Genomic DNA, 25,373 nt, shown 5'->3' on the forward strand with positions numbered 1-25,373 from the left:
TCAGGATCTTTAGTTGCGGCAAGGGAACTCTTAGTTGTAGCATGTGGGATCTAGTTCCCTGACCAGGGATCAAACCTGTGCTCCCTGCATTGGGAGCAGAGTCTCAGCCACTGGACCACCAGGGAAGTCCCTTTCTTGAACTTTGAATCTCTTATCCATTGTATTCGTTATCTATCCCTCCAGTACAAATGACCCACAGCACTTGATGGCTTAAGACCACCGACATTTATGATTTAGCAGTTTCCGTGCACCAGAATTTGGGTATGCTTCCCTGGGTAGTTCTGATTCAGGGGCCCCCCTGAGTTGTGGTTACAAACTTGGCCCGGGCCGCTGTCACCTGAAGGTCTGAGTGAAGACACAGAGAGAGGGTCTGCTTCTAACCTCATTCGTGTGGCTGTTTGCCAAGGGCTTCAGTTCCCCACTTGAGTCTCTGTATAGGCTTCTGGAGAAGCTGGCTTCCCCCAGGGCAACGGGGTCCAAGAGGGAGCAAGGCAGGACCATATCTTTTTATGAATGAACCTCAGAAGTCACACACCATCACTTCTGCCACATTCTGTTGGTTAGATTCACTGAATACAATCCACATTCAAGAGGAGAATTTGCTTCCACCTTTTGAAAGGAGGAGTGTTAAAGAATTTGTGGACATATGTTAAAAGCAGAACACTCATAAATGGGTTTTGTAACATCATGCATCAGTCACGTGGAAAATATTTGTTCACTGAGTTACATGGATCTTTTTTTTCTTCCTGTGTCTCTTGGCTTGTGGGATTTTAGTTCCCTGACCAAGGACTGACATGGATATTTTCAATGTTGATAATCTCATTATGTTTTTTAAAAAATCACATCAGTATTACTACTGAAATCACTAGATATCACTGCACACTTATTAGAATGGCTAAAATTTTAAAAAACTGATTATATAAAACAGTGGTGATGATGTAGAGAAACACTGTAGGTGGGAGTGTGACATGGTTAAGTTTGTTTCTAACAAAGCAAAACATGCATCTGTCATTCAAGGCAGCAACTGTACTCTGTGCAAAAACCTGTATATAAATGTTCATAGTAGCCTTATTCATAACAGCCCAAACCAGAGACAATCATCCAAACATCTTTCAACAGGTGAACAGTCAAAGTCTTGGCATATTTCACTCCCATATTCCTGTCATTTCATGAATCTGATAACTGGATCTGTTATATCATCAAGTCTTTGCTAAAAACACTGAATAAACTGCTTGATAGGAAAGTCCTGAGTCTCCTGAATCAAATTTGATAGTGATTAGCCAGATTTGCTCTGAAGCTAATTAAAGCTACCACCATGTTGTCTATACTCTTCCAGTTTATGGGGTGGGGGAGCAGGGGTGGCAGAGAGAGCTAACGTCCAAAATCCTATTGTTGCATTTCCCTATTTTAATAGCCCTGCTTAACAGTTTTGGTTGGTGTTTTCTTTTAGAAATTCATGCAAGCTCAAGAGGTAACAACATAATTTTAATAATTCTCTGTGTGCAATATACTATCTTATCATATACCTTCTTCCCTCTTTAAAATAATTTCCCAAATATCTTGGATATTTTTTACCTTAGCAAAATTCTTAACTTAGCTGAAGGAGTAGGATGCCCTTCCAACCTCCACCCGCCAAATACACTTTACATTTATCTACCTGGGGTCATGTATTAGTCTGCTCGGGCAACCACAGTAAAGAATCACAGACTGCATGCTTAGAAAACAGAAATTTATTTTCTCACAATTCTGGAGGATAGACATCCAAGATTAAAGTGCAGGGTTGACATCTGCTGAGGCCCGTCCTTGGGATACAGACAGCCAATTTCTCCCTGGTCTTCACATGGCCTTTCCTCTGTGTTTGCGTGAACAGAGATCTCTGGTGTAGCTTCCTCTTCTTACAAAGACACCAGTCCTGTTGGATTAGGGCTCCTATGACTTCACTTAACATTTACAACTTCTTAAAAGGCTCCGCCTCTAAATACAGTTGTCATAATTGGGGTTAAGGCTTCATATGGATTTAGGGGAGAAAACTAGCGGAACAGACTTCAGTTGTTCTGTCCAATATTTATCCTTTTCCAAATTTAATACAACTTGAAGATGAAATAGGAAATTAGTTGTTTTTGTACTTAATAATAATAAATTAACACTTTAAGCAATGGACTCATCTGTTTCTTCCTAATAAACTTCCCAAACCCTTTTGGATGTTTCCCACATTCTTCATAAACTTTGGCTCATCATCTAGCACTTTACCCAGACAGTTTTTATGGTTTTGCGCCTAACATTCTAATTATATGTTCTTTCCCTCACAGAAGTCAGTAGAGAGAAAAAAAAATTCAGAGCTATAAGTAGTAGCTCACTCATTTATTCTGTAATGAATACCCTACTTCCTCCTCCATCTGCTGTGTTTTTATTTTTCCACTATATTTGGTCTTGACTCCTCGAAGAGCTAGCTATGTTTAGGAGAAAGTTGGAAAGCCAAAAGTCATGCTGTTTCCAAATGTAACCTTTTTTATTTATGAATTAGGAAATAAATATGAAATCAAAGAATAAAAACAAGAGGCTTTGACAGGAATAAACTGGTATCTCCAACTATAAACTTTGAGAAATTAAGTCATTCATAAAATGTATCTTCAAAAATATAGAGGTTTGAAAATACAATCAGATGAGCTTTTCCCTAGCAATTTCTGAAGTGTTGGAAACTGATCAGAAGTTTTCAAAAGGTGCAAACAAATCTCTTCTGACGCCCAGGGCCTAAACAAGCAACACTGTACAGCCTCTAATGTATCTTAGGGTCTTTGTCTCCTCTTCCTTAAGGCTTTACCATGATCAACACTTCATCATCAGCTGCCTAGCTTCATCTCACTTTCTGTCCAAAGATTTTTTTTAAAAAGAGAATATAACATTTGCTGAGAGGAAACAATACCCCCACTGCATGCAGTGATTTTTGGAATTCAAGGGGGTATTTACTTCAGCACTTCTGGATTTCTGTAATATTTAAATTTAAATAAGCATGCATGTCTTAGTTTTGTAAGCAGAAAAATGGATTTTTTTTTTTTTTTTTGCTGCTCCGTAACTTCTGACCAGGAATTCAACCTAGGCAGTGAAAGCAAAGAGTCCTAACCACTCCCAGCGAAGTGGATTGGATTGCCAGGGAAGTCCCTGATTTTTTTTTTAATAAAAGGAAACTCAGAAAAAATTATCTTGTTGAAATAAAAACTCTCTACACATAATCTTATTTCGATAATTTATCTCACATTCAAACATCTACTTCCATTAAAGTGAGGCAAAAGATCCTTGTTTTCAGATTTTGTTATTTCCCATTTGTATTTGACTATTAGCAAATCAACATTTTCCACTGTATGAAAAATTTACTCTCAGCTCTGCATGAGGGGAAAAACCTATTTGTAATGTGAAATAGGTCATTTAAAAGTGAAATCTAAAGATGGGAAGTTGGGGGATGGGACTGCTTACAATAGCACTGCTGAATTTAAACAGGAGGGGTAATGTAACTTAATGCCAGGACCTATGTTAATATAAGCAACAGGAAGAATACACACAAAGAACCAATTCTAAAATGCTCTCTTCATTTTTAATTTCTTAAAAAGCGTGTTCACAGCACACTCCAAGAATGCCACACAGCAGTAATTTGCTGCTACTGTCAAACAGAGTATGTCAGAAAACAAAACAAAACAAAATTTAATGGTTAATGGTTTTTAAAATTAGTTCTTTGAAATTTCTATAAAGTCAATAATTCCCAGTCATTTAAATATTTGTTTCATAGTGGTAAACATTTCATGAAATGCAATGAGTAGCCCCAAATCACACTTCTCTGAAACACAATTAAAAGTTATACAACAGGGGAAAAAATAAAAGTTATACAACAGAAACAAAAATAAATATTTTTCTAGAGAGAACGTATTTGGCATTTTAAAATAATCTTAATGAAGAAGCTTTCAAGTGTAACTAATGTTCAGATTTTTACTTTCTACTATCAGACAGAGAGTTTAGGTCTTCAGTGATCTCAATCTGATTCTAGTAATAGGAGGAACGATTCTGTTGTTCTGAATGAGCTTCAGTCTTAAAAGAGTCAATGTATTTCGCCTGCATTAGGAAGTGGCGCCCCAACAGTACTAAAAATTATTAAAAGCGAGATCAGGCAGTTTAAATTAGTTGGTGATTTGGTACCCAACATGTTTTGTATGTACTTTTCATCCTTTGATGATATAATCTTTCTAGGTAGCCTGCTGTATTTCTTTCAAAAACAGTAAGTATACAGCTTGAGTGATGTGTAAACTGAATTTTGTTTCAATGACTTCATTAAAAATGTTAAACATGGTTGAAGATTCTATTCTGTCCTTCCAGATAATTTACATTTTTATTATAAATGCAGAGCGGCTGCACCATGAGTTATATCCTAACCATTTCACCTAAATGTAGAAAAGCTGGAAGTTAAATTTAAAAACTGTGGATAGTTGAGAAGTACTTATTTATCTCTTTCAGAAACTGATGATGTGTTTCCCTTACATATCAGTGTGGAAAAGAATTAATGATGTACCAATAAAAAGCACTTTACTTCTGTCAGCCATTCTGAAACCAAATTTCCATTTACGTCACCTACTAAAGAGAAGAAATTTTCCTTTAGAATCATGGTCACAATCTGGAAAAAGAATTAAGAAGGGCTAATTTTAGGCCGATCAAATATTTGAGGAAAGATGCAACACAAAAGAGGGAGGTGAGAAAAGCCAAGTGTGTTGTAATAAATGTCTCCTTTGTAAACACATCTGTCCCTTCCTTCCATATTTGGAAATGTTAAAAATTCTCATCAAAACATTTTATGCCACAAATCCTGTAAAATCAGGTTGATTTCAGCTACATAACCTGTAGTTGTTAAGAATTATATTACCCTATTCATATCATGAGAGGTAGTGACATTTTATTCTCTCAATGCTGAGCTAAAAATTCCACCTATCTGGTATATGGGTTACAAGGGAAAAAAACCACAGAAGCACCATTGTACACGCCTCATGTTTTGATATTTCAAGTCACCCATAACTTCATTTGCCATTGGCAGCTGACAATCACCACTGTGTCAACACGAAAGCAGTGGGCATTAGTGCTATTCATCATATGAGACTGGTGGACCTCCATCATCTTTCAAAAATGAAGCAGCTTTCCTTCCATTCTTCTGAACATGATCTTCATTCATTTTCTCCAAAGCTTCTATCTATAAAAGACATACATTGAATCCATTGGTTAAAATGCTACTTCACAGAAATCGTGCTTGAGATTGAACTGGTGTTTTTGTTCTCCTGAAATGACATTCCTAATGACACTGGACTTGAATCAGAGTTACAATGTGTGACACAGATCACAGTGTGATACATACATTATGTTTTTACTTGATTATGTTATCAGGATTGATGCTTAGCGTCTTTATCAAGCTAGCCACTGGCATCAGATAGGTCTTATGATACAATCTATACAGCTTTCAGGAACAAGAAAAAGGAAATCCCAAAGTTGATTCAGCAACAGCAACATCAAGAAACTGTCCTGAACTAAAGGCTAGATGTACCAACTTCCCGTCACTTCTCTTCTGGCCTTAGACTCCAGCATGGCTTGGCCAAACTCAAGTCACAATGGGGCTTTCTGGAACGGATTCTACAATCATTCTCTGCTTTGGTAGGTTGCTGGGAATAATTAGTTGCTATTTCACATGTCGGTTTTTGTTCAGTTTTGAGAGACCTTCCCTGCAGGAAGGTTTTTTTATGGTTCTGTAGATCCACTGTAAGGATCAAAAACATCTCAAGATAAGAAAAATCTCTAATTAATTTTGTTTCTGAGGGGATGAGAGGATAAACTCAGCTCTGGGTTTCATTACCTACTCCATCAAGGTCCCCACTATCAGCGAGGTGAAAAACAGCCTTACCACACTTACCTCAGCTAAGAAATCAGCTTCATTATCTGCCGAGATGTTTAAGCCTGAAACAGCATTGAAGAGTTCTCGCTCACCAAGGGCTTCCTTTACTCCTCCTTTCTGAAAAAACTAGTAAAGAAATATGAGAAAGTCAGCAGAGGTATTAGCAAGGTTCTCTCAGAAACAGGAAATGGTGTACTTGTAAGACACTGGTGAATTCCCTCCATAATTTTTTAGCTACAGATGTTTCCAACTCAAATATAACTGCACTCAGGTTCTACTTGCTTACTGTCCTCTCACACATTCGGGCTGTCTTCTGGATTTAGTAGTAAGTCTGTCATATTGCACCTTCTGTACTTATGAGTGGTATATATAAAATTGCTTGGCATTGCTTTAAGTAGACACAAAATAATCACTAAATTTCATGAATTAAAATTTTCCAGTAAACTCAGACATTATTTCCAAAATGAAGTTGTTCTATCATATTTAGAAAGAACATTCCTATCTGAATCTGTTGCTGACAATTCATTTCCTTTAGAAAATAGTAAACAGATGTGTCTCAACTCTGTGATGACTGAGTTTTACCTTTCCTTGTCTATTCACTCTGCCTCAGAGAAAGACAGTCTAGACTACACCACTAGGAAGACTCTTTTCTTAGTGTAGCAACAATGGCAGGAAGCATGCAGGGTAGCTACAGTTCAGCTTCCCTTAAAGCACCGTGCATGGATTACATGTCTACTTGACGGCTTACATATTTAGAACCAAAATAAAGCTTACTCTCTCAGAAATTTAATTCATTGGCCCAAATGTGAGGCATGCAATCAAATTCTTGCAAAAAATGAAATATGACAAATCAATCTTTGTCTCTCTATCGTGAAAGCAAAGAGGAACTAAACCCTTCCTTTAACTTCTAAGAACAGTGTGTTCTTATTGGTCTTAGGAGCCAGAAAAATATATCAATCTATTACAGCCCACCCATAAAAAAGATAATTTACATGCCCACCTGTGAGACATTCCTACAGTCACGAAACAAGAACTCCAGGCCATGAGGGTGGGTTGGTTCTACAGACTGACTGACATCGATCAACCAGACCTATTTAAATACAGAGCACAGTGATTTCTTTACAGTCAGTCATTTACAACAAGTCAATAAGTCTGAACATGAACAAAATGCTCCTCACCTTTCCAGCATGCCAGAGCATGTTGTACTCACTGAGGTCGGCGTGTACGAGCGTACATTCGTTATATAACTGCTGCATCAACTGTGAGGAGGCAGGACAGACACTTAGGACGTGAGGAATGATTCTAAGTTACCCACAAAACTAAAACATCTATATCAACCAATATTTTCCAGGGTAAAGAACTTATCTGTGCTAGTCAAGGCTGTGCCTTTCTTTTTTACCTCAAGGGAGGATAGGATAACAATGAAACAGTGGAAGAGATAAGTATGTGACACTCTACTTCCCTGCCCATGTGACAATAATGAGATCCAGAGACCAAAGGGCAGACCTGGATCCCCATGCTTGTGAGACAGCTGTGGTCACCTAACCAGGGGACCTAGGCTTACCCTTCATAAAAGGGCAAACGTCTCACTGAGAGTTCTAAGGGGTGCACACAACTCCAAAATAAAAAGTACTTCTTGCCAGACATGTGGAAAAGAAACAGTCTTCTAGATTAAGTGGTATTATATATTATATAATTTTATACATATTATATGACTGGTGGTGATCCCTAGCCTTAGAGAAATCAGCACTAATATTTGCTTCCCAGCTTTAACAGAATCAAATATGAAGTTTATCATTATTTCATCTCTTCCCTAGCCACCCCACAGCCAAAAGAAACCAGAAAGGTAGGCTTGATTTTCATTGAATGTTTTCCTATTAAAGGCAGAGAAAACTGGACTCTCTAGCCATATCTTAAAAAATTAATTTGTGTAACATGTTCATATTCACATCAACTGCTCCATGACATGAGAGCTCCACACAGACACTGTGCTAAAAACATGTTTCTCCGATTCAATTAAAAAAAAGAAAGATAATACAAAACAGAGGAATAACAATATCAGGAGCAGTTTCTTGAGCTAGAAGGATCCCAGACTGAATTTGGTTGCTGTCCCAAAACATAAATAGCTTCCTCAAGACTCCTGACATATGCCTTCCAACTCTAATGCCTGCACAGATGGATAAACCACACCTCACCATCTTCTGATCATCACTTTCTTATACTGAGAGCGAATCTGCTTCCTTCTAAGTTCCCAACACTAATGGTATTTCATTCACTGTTTTAAGAAGGCATACAAACTAACAAGGCACTGTATCTGCTAAATATAGTAACATCAAATTTTATTTAATGAAGTTTTATGAATAATAGCTTCTGGCTTCCATGCCACTAACACTGACCCTTCACTTGCTCCACTGGTCCATGATTTTTGTAAAACTCAAGACACACGCATATTGATAGAAAGGCCACTCTTCAATATTAACATTCCTTCACAAACTTCAGTTTGTCCCCGTTATAACATCTTAAAATAGTACTGTGAGGAATTTTTTTTAGTTTAGAAGAAGTATTTTTAAAAATTGGTATCTGAATGCTCTGTACAGCACAACTTACATGAAGAGTTTGATAGTAGGCGTCTTTCATTTCTTCACTGCTGAGCTTTACTTCTTTCAATTTAGGGGCTGGAACTTGATCATGGCCAATAAAAGACATAACTAAAATGTGTTTCTTGAGTAGTACAACTGTTGGACAAGGAATTCCAGCTCTCTGCATCCTATACAGAAAGAAAGGATCAAGAAGGTAAAGATCAGTAGGATAGAATATTTCATTTATTCAGCAAATATCTAACAAGGTCCTGCAATGAGCTGGCACTGTGCCCCACTCTGGGGAATGCTGGAATGCAAAGGCAGTATGACACAGCCCCTGCCCTCACAGAGCCCGTGGCCTGGTGTAAACAACAGATGAGTGAGGAGATGATGACAGCGCCATGTGGTACGGGCACTGGCAGAGACGTGGGTAGGCGGCATCGAGGAAGAGGCGGGCAGACAGAAACCAGCCAGGTTCAAACTATGGGGAGGTGTGGCGTGGAAGCTGCTGTGAGATGCAGAGGCATCAAGGTGCACCGTCCACGTGGGGGTGTGTGTGTGTGGGGGTGTGTGTGTGTGGGGGTGTGTGTGTGGGGGTGTAAATCAACACAGTTGGATCGTGAGTGGGAGCAAGGACAAGTGGGCCGAGCCCACACAGAACGGCTGGCTCCGCGTCACAAAACAGCTTTGAACTTTACACTAAAGACCACGGGAACTGCGGAAAAATGTTAAGGCAGTGATGAGGTCTTAGTTAATACAGGAAAGAGCTTGTAGGGCAGAAAAGCCTCTTGGGAAATTATCCTAATTAGAAGTCCGACTAAATAGAAGACTGGCAACTAATAAATATGGATAATTATGTTTGAAAGCAAATAACTTTAGGAAAAGCAAACTAAAATTAAAAGCTTTTAATAGTTCAAATACAGGAAGGTTTGTGAATAAGAAAGATTATTACTCAATTTCTTGGTTGACAAAAAAATTTCCTTCATAAATTCTGTTTAGAGTATTGGGCAACAAGTCTAAAAATTAAAGCAAAATGCAATCTGACTGGTAAAACCCTGCCCTTACCAAATTAACAAATATTAGATGGGATAAAACCATTCCTGAACAAAAAAGGAAATTATTATTTATAATATGCCTAACTGGAAGCTGGAAAAGATAGCATTTAGATATATGACAAAATATCTTTAGTAGAAAATGACTTAATTTCCCTCAAACTTTACTGAGGAAAAGAAAAAACAAAATGGATTTTTCACCATATGAGTATGAATTCAGGTTATATGCATGGAAATGCTTTCTTATAGAAGCCCTCCTTAAATACGAGAATTTCAAGGCCTTTCATGCTTTCTACAAATGAACTTAAAAGAAAGCATGGGTGTTTTTGCCAGGCTGGTAGACTTAATACAAAGAGGTGATCACCCAAGATGACTTCCAGCACAATGATTTTCTTTACCTTGTAAGATTGTGCATTTCTTTTTCTGCCCACATGCGGATGATCTTACGCGGATTTAGTTTACTGAAGCGATCTTTAAACCTGAAATCATCTTTAATATATTTGTCACGATTCTTAAACTCATTAAGGGTTGTTTTAAATACCTTGATGGCACATTCTGTAGGTATAACTTTACTATCTTCCTTTCCATCCTCCATGCTAAGTGGAAGAAACAAACATTAAGTCAGTGTAAGCTGCCAGGTAAAAAACAATTTCAAAATAAAAGATTTTATGACATGAAAGTAAATCTATCTTCTCTGAGAATGGAAGCCTTGGGGTGTTTTGCTTTTTTTTAAGCCTCCACGTTTTAGGTCTTAAGAAAACCCTAGCTTTTAGCTTTTTTAATAAGACACACTTTCAAATAAATTGTCAATGGTTTTCAACAACCCATAATATAATCCTCATTTAACGACTATGGAATTAAACTTGAACAGTGAAGACCTATACACTTGCCCAAAGTTTATTCAAATTTCCTTAATGAATTTTTTTTTCCTTTTTTTTTTCACACACTTTAAAATAGGCTGCAGTCTGCCTGGAGTCCCTCTCCCTTCCCACAGCCAACCCCACAGCACAGACTGTCCACTCTCACTTTCCAAACACACACCAGCAGTCTCATATTCTTCATCTTCATCGCCTGTTAGTCTGACTAAAGTCATCTCTCAACTATCGCCACAACTTTCTAACTGATCTGTTTCTTCTCTTGCCTGACTAGAATTCATTTCCCACACAGCAATCTGAGTAATCTTTTGAAAATGAGATTCGAATCTGAGCTTTGGTTCCCACTGCACTGAAAAAACAGACTCCTTACCCTGGCTTACAGAGCGTTGCCTGATCCACCCTTTGCTTCTCCAGCCTTCTGGCTCCTCCTCACACACTACACTCCAGGGACACTGTCTTTCTTAATCTCCCACAGATACCAAGCTTACACCTGTCTGAAGGCATTAGCACTAGCTGTTCTTCAGTCTGGAATAGTCTTCCTTCTGATATGTGATACTGAATCCAGGTGTGTCATTCTAATCCAGGCTTAAATGTCACTTAATCAGAGGTTTCCTAGTCCTACTGATAAAGCAGTCACCCAGTCACTATGACACCACCCTGTTTTATCTATTTGCATGGCACTTATTTGATAATCTTGGGAGGGGTTTGGAGGGAGGGGTGGGAAGGAAGTGGAGTCTATGAAAGCATAGACTTCCCTTTTACCAGTCATTGCTATAGCCCCAGTACACAGAAGATGCCTGGAACATGGTAGCTGCATAAATACTTGGTGAATGAACTAACCAGTTTTCAGAGAGAATAGAGATTCTCTCCAAGCAAGAAATGATAATTTAAAGATGTTATAGACATCTCTGGATTTTGAGATAAGTTCTCTGTCACTGAAATAATTTAACCATAGGTAGATGAGGCCCTATCAAAAATACCACTGAGGAGATTCCTCACTTGGAAGGTCTCCAGGACAGAATCTAATTTACATAATTTATCTTGTCATTCTCCTACTAAAAAAAACTTCCATGTTTCTCAGTAAATTACACAACCCTCTGCCAAGCTCTTACGGTCCTCCTTACCAATTTCTGGTTTGCTTACACAATTTTATATCTTATTACCTCTAAATATGTAACTTCTAATTTTCTCACTGTCTAATCTCATTGTCTAAATTTCAATCCTCCCATTTTCAGCACTCCCGCCTCCACTTTTTTTTTTAAAGAATTAAACTTTACAAATAAAGGTGAAATTTCCTTTGATTACCACCTATGGTAGTTAGTTTCATTCCCCACTTCAACTCTTGAGAGACAATCATGATCATGAATAGTACTTTTCTAATCTTTTAAAAAAGATACATACATATGTATTAAAAAAAACCAACGTATGTGTGTTACATTCTGTATAACTTTTACCAGTTCTTACTTTAATGTCCTCCTCTTGAATATACCATAAGCTCTTTGAGAGAAGAAAATATGTTATATACACTTATTTCCTGAAAAAATCTAGCACATGTTACTATTCAAATAACTGTTGATTACTTGGTCAATCTGAGCATGACAGAACCCAGAAGAGCTCGGTGGCAGGCAGGACCTAAAAGGGTCCCCAAGATCCCAGTCCCTGGTATACACGCCTGTATAAGCCCCTCCCTTGAGTAGATTACACTATAGCAAAAGTGGTAGTACAGTCATTGCCAGGATTATCTTCCATCCTCTAAGACTCAGTCTTAGTAGACCCAAGGCAGAGAGTTTCCTGATTATTCTGAAGATGCAATCTGCTCTACAAAAGGGCTTCATGACTAGGACTTACAGGGGCCTCTAGGAGCTGAGAGCAGTCCCTGGCTGGCAGGCAACCAGAAGGTGGAGACCTCTGTCCTACAGTCACAAGGAACTGAACTGCGCCTAAGGAAGAGGACCTCACACTCCAGAAAGGAACACAGCCCAGCTGACATGCAAGACTGCAGCCCTGGGAGACCCTGAGCAGAGATCCCAGCTAAGCCATGCCTGCCCGAACTTCCGATCAACAGGAACCATAAGATAATACATAGGTGTTGTTTTAAGTTGCTATATCTGTGGTAATTTGTTATGTAGCAGAAGAAACTAACTTATACTTTAAAATATATTTATTCTCAGCTACTGAAAACCAAATGCTCTCTAGCTTTACTAACTTACAAATGCCAAAGTAATACCAATTACTATTGGTATACCAATATTATACCAAATATTATACCAATATAATACCAATTCCACCATAAGGAAAGGGAGCTCACTTGTTCTGTCAAAGGATCATTAAGATGAACAGAAAACGGACAAAGAATAAACAAGGCAAATGACAAGAAACGAAACCCAAGTGGCTAATACATGTGAAAAAAAAAATACAACCTAATCATAACTGAATAAATGTATACCAAAACACTAAAAAGGTACTTTCCATCTTTTACACTGAGAAAAAAATATTAAGTTTGATAAGACTAGGCACTGATGAGGATGAGGCAAACAGGTTCATACTGCTTACTGGTGGTGGCATAAACTGGTTAACCGTCTCACTGGGCAATTTGGCAACACCTACTGACATTCAGAATTATGCAACCTGCAGATCTAACTAGCTCATAGGGAAAAGTGTATTTGCCCCACTATTAAAAAATAAACAAATTTAAGATTTCTGGCCTTTGGTGTGACACATAAGAAGAAAAAGTTTTAAAGAAATTTTAATGAATAACAGAAATCAAGAAACATTGGTTGCTATAATAGCCAGCTCAGTGGCCCAAACAGTGAGCAATATCTGGTACTCTCCCTTCAGTAAGGCCTTTCACTGTTTAACAGCAAGGGGAAAAATGCATGTAGTCTTTGCCCCAGTAATTCCAAGTGTTAGGAATTTAGCTTAAGGATTTATTTGCAAAAGCACACCAAAGCTTATGTACAAAGATATTCCTGTATATTCGTAGAGTGGAATGTTCTACTATAAAAATGGTATGATATAAACCAATAAAATAGAAAGACCTGAGATATATTAATTGAAAAAAAAGATGCTGAATGCAGCATATAAACAAAAATAAGAAATACATGCCTGAAAACTTCTAGAAGACTAGACTAAAAACTATTAATAGTGGTAACCTTTAGAGGAAAAACCTGTGGGGCCACAGCTGGTAAGATGAAGGCTACTTTAATTTTTAATCCTTTTTGTACAGTTCAATTTCTACTATGATGAACTTTTCATTTTAAAATAATTTGTACCATTAAGTTATGTTTGCCTGATCTCAGGGAACCCTCAGTTGAAATTTGGAAAGAAAGCAACAGAGCTTAGAGTTAAAAAAAAAAAAAAAGGTTTATTAAGATTAATTTTTACCAGGTATAATCAAATACAATCTCAATTTCCCCCACTAAAATCCTATGAAGGGAGGGTCAGTTTTCAAATAAGTTTAGTAGACTTCTCCAGATCACATTGCTTAAAAAATGTTGAGTCATTTAAAAAAAAAAAAAGAAAAAAATGTTGAGTCATTTTAGCCTAACATTCATTTTTATCCCTTTCATTTTGGAACTTAGTGTAATTCAATACATGATTATATGTGTATGTCTCATCCAGAAAGGGAAAAAAGTTAAGTAAGAAAACCAAAGACAAGTACTTGAGCAGTAATTGTTTGAATCCCTTTAAGTATATAATAAATACCTTCTAAAGCTAAAAATAACTAGAATAATCTGTAATCTATTTTAACATTTTTGTTTATAAACACTGCTAACATAAAGGATTAGCTGAGCTAATAAGCCTTGCTGAACTAGTAAGACTTCAAAGCTAAGTAACCAGATGACATCATATTCCTGGTTTGCACATTCTCTCAACAGGCTCCACGTTTAAAATGTTTTCTCTTCATGCCATCCTTTACTCGACTAAGCTCTCATAACAAAAGTAAAGTGGGTAAGATCTTAAAAGACAAAAAAGCTTTAAAGACATTTCTTTAAATAATGCAAGCATCATTAAAACGGGGAGGAATCAATAAGTGATCTAAGTATAACCCTCCCAACTTGGTATCAGAGTCCCATAGAGAAAAGAAAAGTTTTGAATCAAACTCAGGTTCAAATTTTGCTATGCCACTACAGCTGCCTGTATGATATAAAACAATTAACAATATATGAAAAATAATACGTTCATAGAAAAAAGACTGGAGGAGTCTACACAAAATTATTACTGGTTCTCTCTTGATGGTAGAATTGGGATGACTGTTTTTGGCCACACGGCGAGGCTTGCAGGAACTCAGTCCCCCAGATCAGGGACTGAACCTAGGCCAGTTAAAGTATCGAATCCCAACCACTAGACCACTAGTGAACTCTTGTGGAACCTAACCACTAGACCCTTGATTGTGTTTTTCTTTTTATGTCCCTACATTGCTGAGACTTCCTAAAATAACACTTTAAACTTTGATTTATGTATATTCAGAACAAGGGACTAAGCTTTGGTTTATATCACGGTATTGTTTTCTGCTCATTTACCTCCCTCCATACGCATGAAAGACAACAGATTCCTTTCCTGTACTAATACAGCCAGTGATTGTCTCCAACATTCCAGAGTTGACCATTTTATACATAAGTAAACGTGTCTTAGGATCAACTGCTTTTTCCTGCAAAAGATAAAGTGCTGTAAGTGAAAATGACTGGTAATCACAAAACATTTTCTGAGCCATTTCTAATATCTAACATTCAAAATATACACTTTTTAAAACTTTTATTGTTCATTTACTTAGATGTATATATAACAGGCTCTTAAAAGAGGACTGTTAAGATACCACCCATTCCTATAACTCTACTGTCTCTGAAAGTGAATATCTAAAAGAACTACTAAAAATCAGACTAGCTTAGTCAAAGTTTTATCTCCAAACTTTAAATAGCTCTCCTGATGTACCTACCATTAGTTTGTTTTTCTAAAAGTTTAAAAATTATTCTCAAGATACTAGACACTAACTTGATTAATATAAAACATTACAAACTATTACATTATTATAAATACGTCATGACAGAAAACAATTTCTCATACGCAATGAAAGCAATATAGTCCAAATTAATTATGACCACTGAAAGGCTAGTCTTGAGTAACTGATTAATAACCATTACATGAAATTTGAAAGTCAAATGGCAAAGCTACTTGGGTTTTATTCACATCTTTGATTTGAAAAGTCAGTCTCATGAAAAAATATCAAACATGAACTTTTGTCTTATTTTTTCCTCCAAATGTGAAGTTTTCCAATATCAATCTTTCCATTAAACGTAAGAATACTTACTGCAGTAGAATGCTCCTTTTTCTCATGGAGACGGGCACTTCGACGTTCTTCTGAGTAGGCATGTTGTTTTAAAGCATTGAAAACATGGTTTGATAGTTTTAAGTCCATTCCAATTCCATCTCCTACCTGAAACCCAGGTGCAAACTGCGAAAATGAAAAAGAAAAATCAGCATCTGAATACTTTAACATGGGACAGGGAAAAACAGTTTTACTTGGATTAGGTTATCTACTCAATAGATGATTACGATATGAAAGCAGAATCCACAGACATTATAGAGGAAAAACCAAAATAACTCACCAGTGAGTGCAACAGAAAGGGAAACAAGGCTTTTTAAAGAAATTTCATCCCAAAGGAAGGGAGGATTTATTTTATGCATAGAAAACATCCAAACACATCTAAAAACTAAGGTATTTTAGCATATGCTCTGAACTTTGCTTTTATATCAAAGGATATATTATATTTTGAAATCACACCAAGTCTTACCAAAAAAAAAAAAACCCAATTTCACAATTATTTTTGAAGAGTGGGGTAAAATAGCAAGCTATGCCCACACTATGACAATTAAGTCCAATATGGAAGCCACATGTGGATATTTAAATTATTAAAATAAAATTAAAAATTCAGTTTCTCAGTTGTACCAAATTTCAAGTACTCAGTTGTCAAATATGGCTACCATATTAGATAGCACTGGTACACACAACATGTATTATCAAAAAAAAATTCTATTGGACAGAGTTGTTCTAGAGTCAGATCTAGATTATTTCTAGAATTTAATAATATGTTTACTTAACAAGTATTTTTGTTCTGAAGTCTAAATGTCTTATATTTACCACAATATTTATGCAGGAGGAAAAAAATGCCATTTTTTTCTATTTTTCAAAAATCACATTTTGTTTCTGATTTTGCAGGGGTAGGCACAAGATAAAAAATTCAAAAATTATAACAGGGTATATAGTAGGAAGTATTTCCACCTCCCACTGTTATCCTCCAATCACAATATCCTAAGGTATTTCATGGAAAACTAAGATACTGAAAAATGTTACTTTCATAAGAACAGTTTCTTATTTTTAGAATCAATGTAAACCAAACTAGCTTTCTTAACATTGTTGGAAAATTTTTTTTTTTTTTTTTTTTGGAAAATTTTATTCTGAGGTACAATATATTCTCATCAGTGGCTGAGTTTCCATGGTGTTGCTGTACTGTCTTCTAAAGTATCTCTAGAAAGGATGAAGAATACTTTTAGAAACTTATAGTGTATTTAGAATCCTATGTTTTTAACTTATCCTAATAAAACTTTAGGATATTTATGATTCAGAGGAATCCTTTCTGTAACTTACATTTTCCATTCTGGCTGTGTTCTTTCTCCCACATACTACTTCATCATGTTTGGTGGTGATGTCTTTTCCTTTTCCAATAAAACCCTTTTTGGGAGTAGGAACTGGTTTTGCTAAAGGTGATTAAGACAAGTCAAGTATGTAAAAATAGCAGAGACTAAATTGCTGCATTCATTACTGTCTGAAAAAGATATCTGAATCTAATAGTAAATTACCAAATGAGAGCCAAAGATGAATATAGAATACTTAGTCCTCCTGTCTCCCCATTCTATGCCCCCAGAAGGTCAAAGCCCTGATACCTGGTCTGTAGGGGTCATCACGAGTGTCCTGCCAGTCAACCTCATCTTCAGAGCTATCACTGTCTTCGTAAGGATGCACTTTTCGATAATTTTCAAAGGAAATGGAAACTTAAAAGGCAAAAACAGTTGAAGATTTATTTAGGGCCCATTACAAGCATTTCCTACCACCCACTGGGATTGTCACAATAAGGTCATAGTACCTTTGCTATCTCCATTGAATTTTTTTTCTTCACGCCTAAGCTGGGCATCATATTCTCTGTCAAACTCCATCTGTAGCATCTGAGCAAGCATTAGGTCGCTGGAAGTATCAATGTTTTCTCCAGTAATAAATGGTCCTTCAGCAACACTATTCAAAATAAGGCAATATAGACTAATATAATGTGCTGGTGTAAATAGATGCTACCAATTATGGGTGAGATGTGCCTTTTCAGTGTTAACACTGTATTGAAGAAACAATGGAAGAACTTTACCAAACCCTTCACCCTCTCCTGCCCAGCTGCCCTCTGACCAACAGCAGGCACCTGTGAGAGCACCGAACAGGATTAAGGGAGCTTTAGGAAACAGAAAGCTAAAGGGCCTATCGTAAGAACAAGAAGACCCCAAATTCATTTGTTTTGTGTTCTGATCAGAGGGGAGATGACGTATATATGGAAAGATAAACTACAAACACTTAATGAAAACTGTTAATCAATCTATTTGATTATTATTTGTTAATCTATTTGATAACAGAGTTCAACTGTTGCAGTAACTAAAACCCAGAGAAACTGAGCGGTTTGTCCAAGATAATACTGAAAACTAGTCACAAAATTGGAACCAAAACCCAAGTATCAGCGAACTCCCAAAATGGCGCTCCTTCTATTGCACTGCTTTTCTGAATCTCTGACTCATTTGTTATGACAATCACTAATCAAATCCTGAGACTTGGCTATGGTCAGTTGCTAGATCAAATAGATTCTTTGTGACTTTTACTTACGCAACTTCAGGAAAAGCGGCAGCTTCTTCTTCTAACTGCAATTCTTTAGCCAACTGCTCACTCATTACATCAGACAAAGAACAAGATATTGTATTTTGAGGGGTGGCCCATGGACACTATTTAAAAAAAAAAAAAGGCAATTCAAAATAATGAAATTAAAGTGACTTCCAAACTTGGAAATAAGGTTATCTTTTGAGAATTAGATGAGTTAAATAAACTCAAAAGGAATGTTTAGTTTTTTGTAGAAATCATCTTGAAGGTAGAAATAGCTCCTAGCTCAAATCTAATCAAAGATACACCTAGACTATGACAGCCAAGAGCACCTTCCAGCCTGCTTGGTGGGAATATCCTTATAGCGGAGGGGAGCACAGGCTACGCCAGCATCACCTGACTAGCCGCTGAGTTCATATGATGCCCCTTGTTCTGATATCATGCTCACCAAGCAACTTACACTTTGCTCACCTTCCACTTATAATTTGGCTTCCTGGGTAGATTCTCTTACAGGAACAGGCTATACCAACTACCACAATTCAAAGCCCACTTAGAAATTATACTTCCTTCTAATTTAAGCAGTAAGTCTTCAACAAGTAAAAAGTGTACGGCAGCCCCTGTCAAGATATCCTGGGATACGCTAAAACAACAACAACAAAAAAAACCCAGCAGTTACAAACAATGAACCCTATACTTCTGAACTTTAGAAGTTGAGAGATGGATTCTTGAAACAATATTACTAGAGCAAAGTAGTATTCTGTGAGACTCTTCAAGAACAACTGGTGGGTCAGCCCTCCTCAATGGCATCACCATCTCAGCCCTCCTGCAATGTGTATAAACCACAGGTTTATTTCACAATTCCTAATTTTTGAGGGGAGAAGCTTCACTGAGCAGCAGCAAATGACTCCACCTGACAGTCCAGTGATTAAGACCATTAATACTAATAAGAGGTCTAAGTATCTCCTGAGCTTGCCCTCTATCCCCTTTCCGAGGAGTCATCGCTGGGTTACTCACCTTAAGAGCCTCCTAACTCTGCCTTCTGTTTGCTTCCACTCGCCACACCACAACACAATGGGTTTTCTAAAATGTAGATTTGACTGGCTCAGTTTCCTTACTAAAGTTCTTTTATTGCTTTAATGTTTCCCACTGCCTTCAAGATAAAGTCCAAACTCATTTCTTAACCACTACCACTCCTGAGAGTCTCATTTAGAATAGCATGTGATGCTAAGTGTTTTAGCCAGAGCCCGGCATAGGGCTCCAGACCTAAAGAGGCATTTACTTCTTTACTAAACAGGCGTCAAAAGGAAACCTGGGGATATGTCACGGAACTGCCACGGTGTCCCTAGGCTGGAGAGGTCTGATTTCTTTCTACACCACTCCTAGGTTAAAGTCCTCCTCTCCACCGTGCTGTCAAGCCCCTCTGCCCACCCACTTCTCAGGCTTCTAGTCTCCAGCTAGCAGTCAACCAATTCTCCTAAGATGTTAAAACATCTGTGGACAATCTCCCAAAGAGAGGTAAATGATGAAAGGCTGTCACTGTATTACTTTGGAGGCAGAGATTTACCGACTTCCAAGACAGACTGAATGGGAAAGGGAAACATGCAGAGACTGAGAGCACCAACAAGACACCAGGCCTGCTCAGTCCTGCTGACCGTGCTCCTGGGAGCCTGAGGCTCTAGAGCCGGACTTCTCTCTACCCCTGCTGGCCAGATCAGCTGGGCCACCTCACATTGAGGTGACTTCCTTGGGTGGGGTAAATACATAAAGATTTCTGAAAGTCTGCCAACTTCCATACTTTGAAATCTCATCTTCAAACCAGTAGCCCAAAATCCCTCCTTAAAACGTTTTGGGCTGTGAGGGACAGCTGCCAGGCATGGTAGCCCTCAACAAGCTCAAGTGGTCCACCATCCCGAGGAGGGCTTAGAAAAGGCCCTCGGGCCCCTCCTCCGAATGGGCACCACTGTGTGAATGGAGGGGAATCTTCTTTTGTCATATTGCAATTCTTCAGGAAGTCGCAGGCTCCCTCTGTCAAATGTTTAAGGAGATAAGAGTAAAAGGCCTTTGTTCTACCCAAGCAATCCGACATCATTTCCCACTACTGCTTTCAACAAATTATAAACTGACCAGGGCATCAAGATCTGATGGGAAACTCCAACCACTTCCAGTTAGTTATTCTGCTTTAAGTGACATATACCAAGCCCATCATTAGCTCCCTGACTCCTGTTCACTGAGGACCCCGGACCTACCCTGTTCTCCTCTCCTGGGAAACTGCAACCACTGAACGCAGCAACGTGGGGTTTTCACAGTTACCATCCTCCCACACCTGGCTGGCTGCAGATGGGAGGGAAATCATTCCCCCTTCCTTCTACTCTTCAAGATGCATCACAAGCTGCCCATCCCGCTTTTTGTTTCTTTTTAAAGATTTTACTGCACACAACTATGGGGAAAGAATCAACTTAAAAACACGAAACTAAAAAAAACAGCAAACACGAAGGAGGTACATAATAACAAAAATTCTGTCCTCAACTTGAAGTCAGTCAAGAAAACTATAACTCTCAGGAAAGTCCCTTTTCTGCTCATGCAGCTGGAAGACATAATCTAGGCAAAATATTTAAGTGGGTAATTTTACTTCTCAAAACAAGGATTTCTACAAAATGTGACCTGAGCCTATACAACAACACTACTTTTTTTTTTTTTTAACTTTCAATTTTAGAGTATTTTTAGAGTAACAACAACAAAAAAATCACAAAGACTGTAGAGTCGCCAGATTCCCTATACCCAGCATCCCCGTGTAGATACTGTACTTATGTCACAATTAATGAGCTCAATCTTTAATTAAAGCCCATACTTCATTCAGATTTCCTTAGCTTCCCCCTAATATCTCTGTTCTGTTCCAGAATACCATCCAAGATACCACATAACATTTAGTCATCATGTCACCTTAGGCTCCTCTTGGCTGTGAGTTTCTCAGACTTTCCTTGTTTTTGGTGACCTTAACAGGTCTGAGGAGTACCACTAACCCACTTGTTACAGCTCTTTCCAACAGAGCTACACACTTCCTCACTTTTGCCTACAGTATGTCCATTCTCCCTTCTTGGAACAGTCCCTAAAATTCATTGCTCATAACAGCAGCTTGGCATTTTGTAACTGAGGACCCCAAGTCCCTTTCGGGGTGTCTAAGATGGGCATGAGTTTGAGTAAACTCCGGGAGTTTGTGATGGACAGGGAGGCCTGGCATGCTGCGATTCATGGGGTGGCAAAGAGTCGGACATGACTGAGCGACTGAACTGAACTGAAGAGGTCAAAATTATTTTCATAATAGTTCTAAAAAAGTTTCACTCTCATTCTCTCAAGAGTGTAGAGTTTTCCAGAGTCTATATCAGATGTGACGGCAGCACTCTGGGGGCTACTAGAATGAGTGCCTGTGTACTGTGTTCTCCAAAAATTTCAAAGGTGGTGGGTTTAGAATATAAATGTGAATTTTAAACTACTATATATAGGATGGACAAACACAGCACAGGGGACTATAGTCAATATCCTGTGATAAACCATAATGGAAAAAAACATAAAAAAGAATGCATGTATATGTATAACTGAATCATTTTGCTGTACAACAGAAATTAAACACAACACTGTAAATCAACTATACTTCAGTAACATTTTTTTAATGTGCATTTAAAAAGATTAACTCAGTTTGTTCCCAGTGTGTCTACCGTGCTCTTATTACCCATCTGCAATTATGCCTGCTAAAATCTATGTATTTGTAAGGATGGATTTTCTTCATATACTTCAACTGATACATACTGCAATGGACTGAAGAAAAACAAGCTATGAAAATCCAGCTGTCTTCTACTAAGTTACTACATTAAAGAGATTTGCAAAAACACAAAATACTACTCCACTAATTTTTCATTTTGGAAAACAGCTTTTTTTGTAAAACATAAAAATATTATTTATATAAACATCATGATGTATATCACTTAATAAAGTTTTTCAATATCTCAGTTTCAATTTCTGATATGACAAACAGCAATAGATATAACCAATATAAACAAAAGTTCTTGGAGTTCTCAATGGTTTTTAAGAGTATAAAGAAGTCCTGATGGAAAAGTTTTGAGAATCATTAGCCTTTAACATTCTTTCCATTTTCCAAGGTTTTCCTCAAATCTCCACTTACTCCACACAGGTTTCTATAATCACTTCCATCTTCCAAGAGGTTAAAGAAGGAAATGATACTTGCAGTGTATTTCTATTGTTTCCCCCATGAAAATGCTGTCTTCTCAACAGAACATCAGTACACCCCAAGATGATCTCTTATTGCAAGATGAAAATGAAATTTTATAGTTCTGATGATGCACACTTAAATGAAAATATGACTGATGTCAAATATTTTATTACTGAATTAGTTTTGGAAGTGAAGTTTGTTCTGAGCTTAGGTATTCTGAGCAAAGTTTGTCTCATCTGACATTTTTACAAGCTTACCTGGAGAAATTTAACATGTATAGTATATATTTATTAGTGTCTTTCTAATGACTTGTTCTTTTACATCTACTGATCTTGATCTTGTAAACAAAGCTTTGACAAGAAAAAAAATAATATAACAGACAGATGTAACCACATTTGCCAATTAAATATCCTAGATTCTCCTTATGGTTGTATGAGAACTTTTATAAAAATTTCCTTTACAGTACTTAATAGCTCATATTTCCCCCACTTTCTGTTAAGACCTGGTATGAAGATCTAATAAGATTAATGAATGACCCTTTAAATGGAACAAATGTTCTGTGTCAACATGTAAAGAAGTCGGTGAAATAGGTAAAGGTGGTCAAAATATAGAAACTTCCAGTTAACAAAATAAATAAGGCATGAGCTGTACTATACAGAATGATAGAGTTAATAATGCTATATTGTATATGTGAAAGTTGCTAACAGAGTAAATCTTAAAAGTTCTCATCTCAAGAAACAAAATGTAATCCTGAATGCTATACTGCGGTGAGCATTTTGCAATATATACATGTATCAAGTCATTATACTGTACATCTTAAATTAACATGTTGTTAAATGTCCATTTTATTTTAAAAAATGAACAATTAGGAAGCTAAAAAAGTTAGATTCCTTCACAACCTTAATTTGAGGAACACAAAATCTCAATTGACCCATTTCTGCTTTCAAGAAAACCCTCCATAAAGCGGCAAAAGAATCTTTTCATCCTTCTGATGAAAGTATCATGAAAAGCAGCAGCCCGAAATAAAAAACCAAACGTTAAATGAGCATTTTAATTGGCCATTACAGGAAAAAGCATAAACGTTAAAACCCAAACATAACCATCTTACAGTTTGTAAACACTTGAGTATTAGCCTGGAGGGGAGGAAGGGTGCGCCTGGACTTACCTCCTAAACTTACTACTTCAAAAACAACAAACTGCCCAAGTAGGATGACCACACTTGACAAGTTAAGGTAACAGCTTCTTCAACCACCTTTCTGTCCGGCTTTCTGTGAGTAATTGGGCTGACTCATTTCGCTGGAGAAAAACAAGTTCGTGCTTGCCTTCCCTCAAACGTCAGCATCTCTAATCAAGTCCCACCCAAATACATGCTGCTGCTGCTGCTGCTAAGTCGCTTCAGTCGTGCTACGGGGGTTCAAAAACCAAGGTGCAGAACTAGACGGAGACTCCGAAGCGGGGTGGCCTTTGGTATCCTGTGCCTCTTCCCTGCCTCTCTCTCCCCGACACCCGCAGCCCCGCCGCCCATCCTCCCTTTCCCAGGCGGTTGGTATTCAGCCCAAAACTTCCTAAGTCGCCTGGGAAGCCGCTTCGGCGCCTGCCATCCTCTCCGGGTCCTCCAAGAGGACCAGTCAAGGAGGCTACGGCAGGTGCGTCAACCCCGACTGCCACTCACCTTGCTGGGTCCCCAGGCCGCTGCTGGCCCGGGCTCAGGGGATGCCACTCTGACCAGATCCATGTAGGGGAAAAAGTCAGCGACGAGAACAGAGCAGAGAGGGGAGCAGCTCCGCCGAGGAGGCAGGCGGCGGGGCCGGGACGGCAGGGTGCTGGTGCCGGAGCTCAGGTGACAGATGGCGGCGGCGGCAGCCGCGTCCGGAACTAGACCGCTTCTCTTCCGCCTTTTACGCCGGTACGCTCGCTTCCGATTGGCCGCCTACCGGGGCTCCGCGTTAGGTCACCTTTCTCCGCCTCAGAGGACCGCACTTCCGGTCGCTGCCCTGGCCGGAGGCTGGTGGTCACTGTCGCTTTTTCCTGGCAGGGGCAGCTGCCGGGTGTGGCTTCCTCTGGCCAGGCTCTACGCTGACCCTGAACCACCTCTTTGGCTGCGCGAGAGGGCAGCTGTATCAAGTTAAACGGAATCAGAGTGCGTGGACTGTAAATAAACAAGCAGAACAGACTCTGTTCATTCATTATTTCCCCGGCTGAATTCTAAACTGGGATGAGATGGGAGACTGAAAATGGCAGGTTTAGAGAAGGGAGATCGAAGGAAACGGTCGGGTTTTGTTTTTATTACAGCTGTCGGTAGGAGGCGGGGCGAGGAGTGTGAAATTTTGTAAACTGTGTTATATAAAATGGAGCAAAAATAGGACTGCGTAATAAACGTTTTGATTCAGCTTTTCGTAACGTGACCGGGAAAATCCGGAATAGGTAAATCTGTGAAGATAAATCAAACTGGTGGTTGCCAGGGAACAGGGTTGGGAGGAGGCAAACGAGGAGTGATTGGTTAATGGGTTTAATAAAGGGTTTTCTTTTGGGTGATGAAGCGGTTTTGGAACTTGTTGATAGTTGGACAGTATTGTGAATCTGTTCAATGCCACTGAATTTTACACTTTGAAAGGGTTACACTTTACCTCAGAGAAAGAGTGTGTGAATGAACCATTTAAGTGTTTTAGGGGTAAAGCACATACTGGCTATTCTCAGATCAAAGGAAACTACAGTGAAGCAATGGTGAGGACGAGGTCAGGAAGCTTAAGGGAGCAGAGTAAAATGCCAAGATGTTAGATGGGTGATCCACGTGGACCTTGAAATTACCCAGCAAGACT

At 38.3% G+C, this 25,373-nt stretch overlaps 1 protein-coding gene across 2 annotated transcripts; it reads right to left on the reverse strand.

The window, feature by feature from the left end:
• Window positions 1-3,570: 3,570 nt before the first annotated feature.
• Window positions 3,571-24,447, reverse strand: RIOK3 (RIO kinase 3). Of its 2 annotated transcripts, none has more exons than XM_043889098.1 (13): window positions 24,227-24,447; window positions 18,339-18,454; window positions 17,566-17,711; window positions 17,366-17,473; window positions 17,070-17,179; window positions 15,732-15,875; window positions 14,947-15,074; window positions 9,947-10,144; window positions 8,525-8,684; window positions 7,096-7,176; window positions 6,918-7,007; window positions 5,936-6,043; window positions 3,571-5,224 (listed from the first exon to the last, which is right to left on the reverse strand). In XM_043889098.1, exons 1-13 carry the CDS (start codon window positions 24,287-24,289, stop codon window positions 5,117-5,119), a joined length of 1,560 nt encoding a protein of 519 aa, XP_043745033.1. In that variant the 5' UTR covers window positions 24,290-24,447; the 3' UTR covers window positions 3,571-5,116. The 2 variants fall into 2 exon arrangements, with proteins under 2 accessions (XP_043745033.1, XP_043745034.1); XM_043889099.1 differs by lacking the exon at window positions 24,227-24,447 and adding an exon at window positions 23,720-23,906.
• Between the last annotated feature and the right edge of the window lie 926 nt (window positions 24,448-25,373).

Source organism: Cervus elaphus, chromosome 27, assembly GCF_910594005.1.
Source record: "Cervus elaphus chromosome 27, mCerEla1.1, whole genome shotgun sequence".
Lineage (NCBI taxonomy): Eukaryota > Metazoa > Chordata > Mammalia > Artiodactyla > Cervidae > Cervus > Cervus elaphus.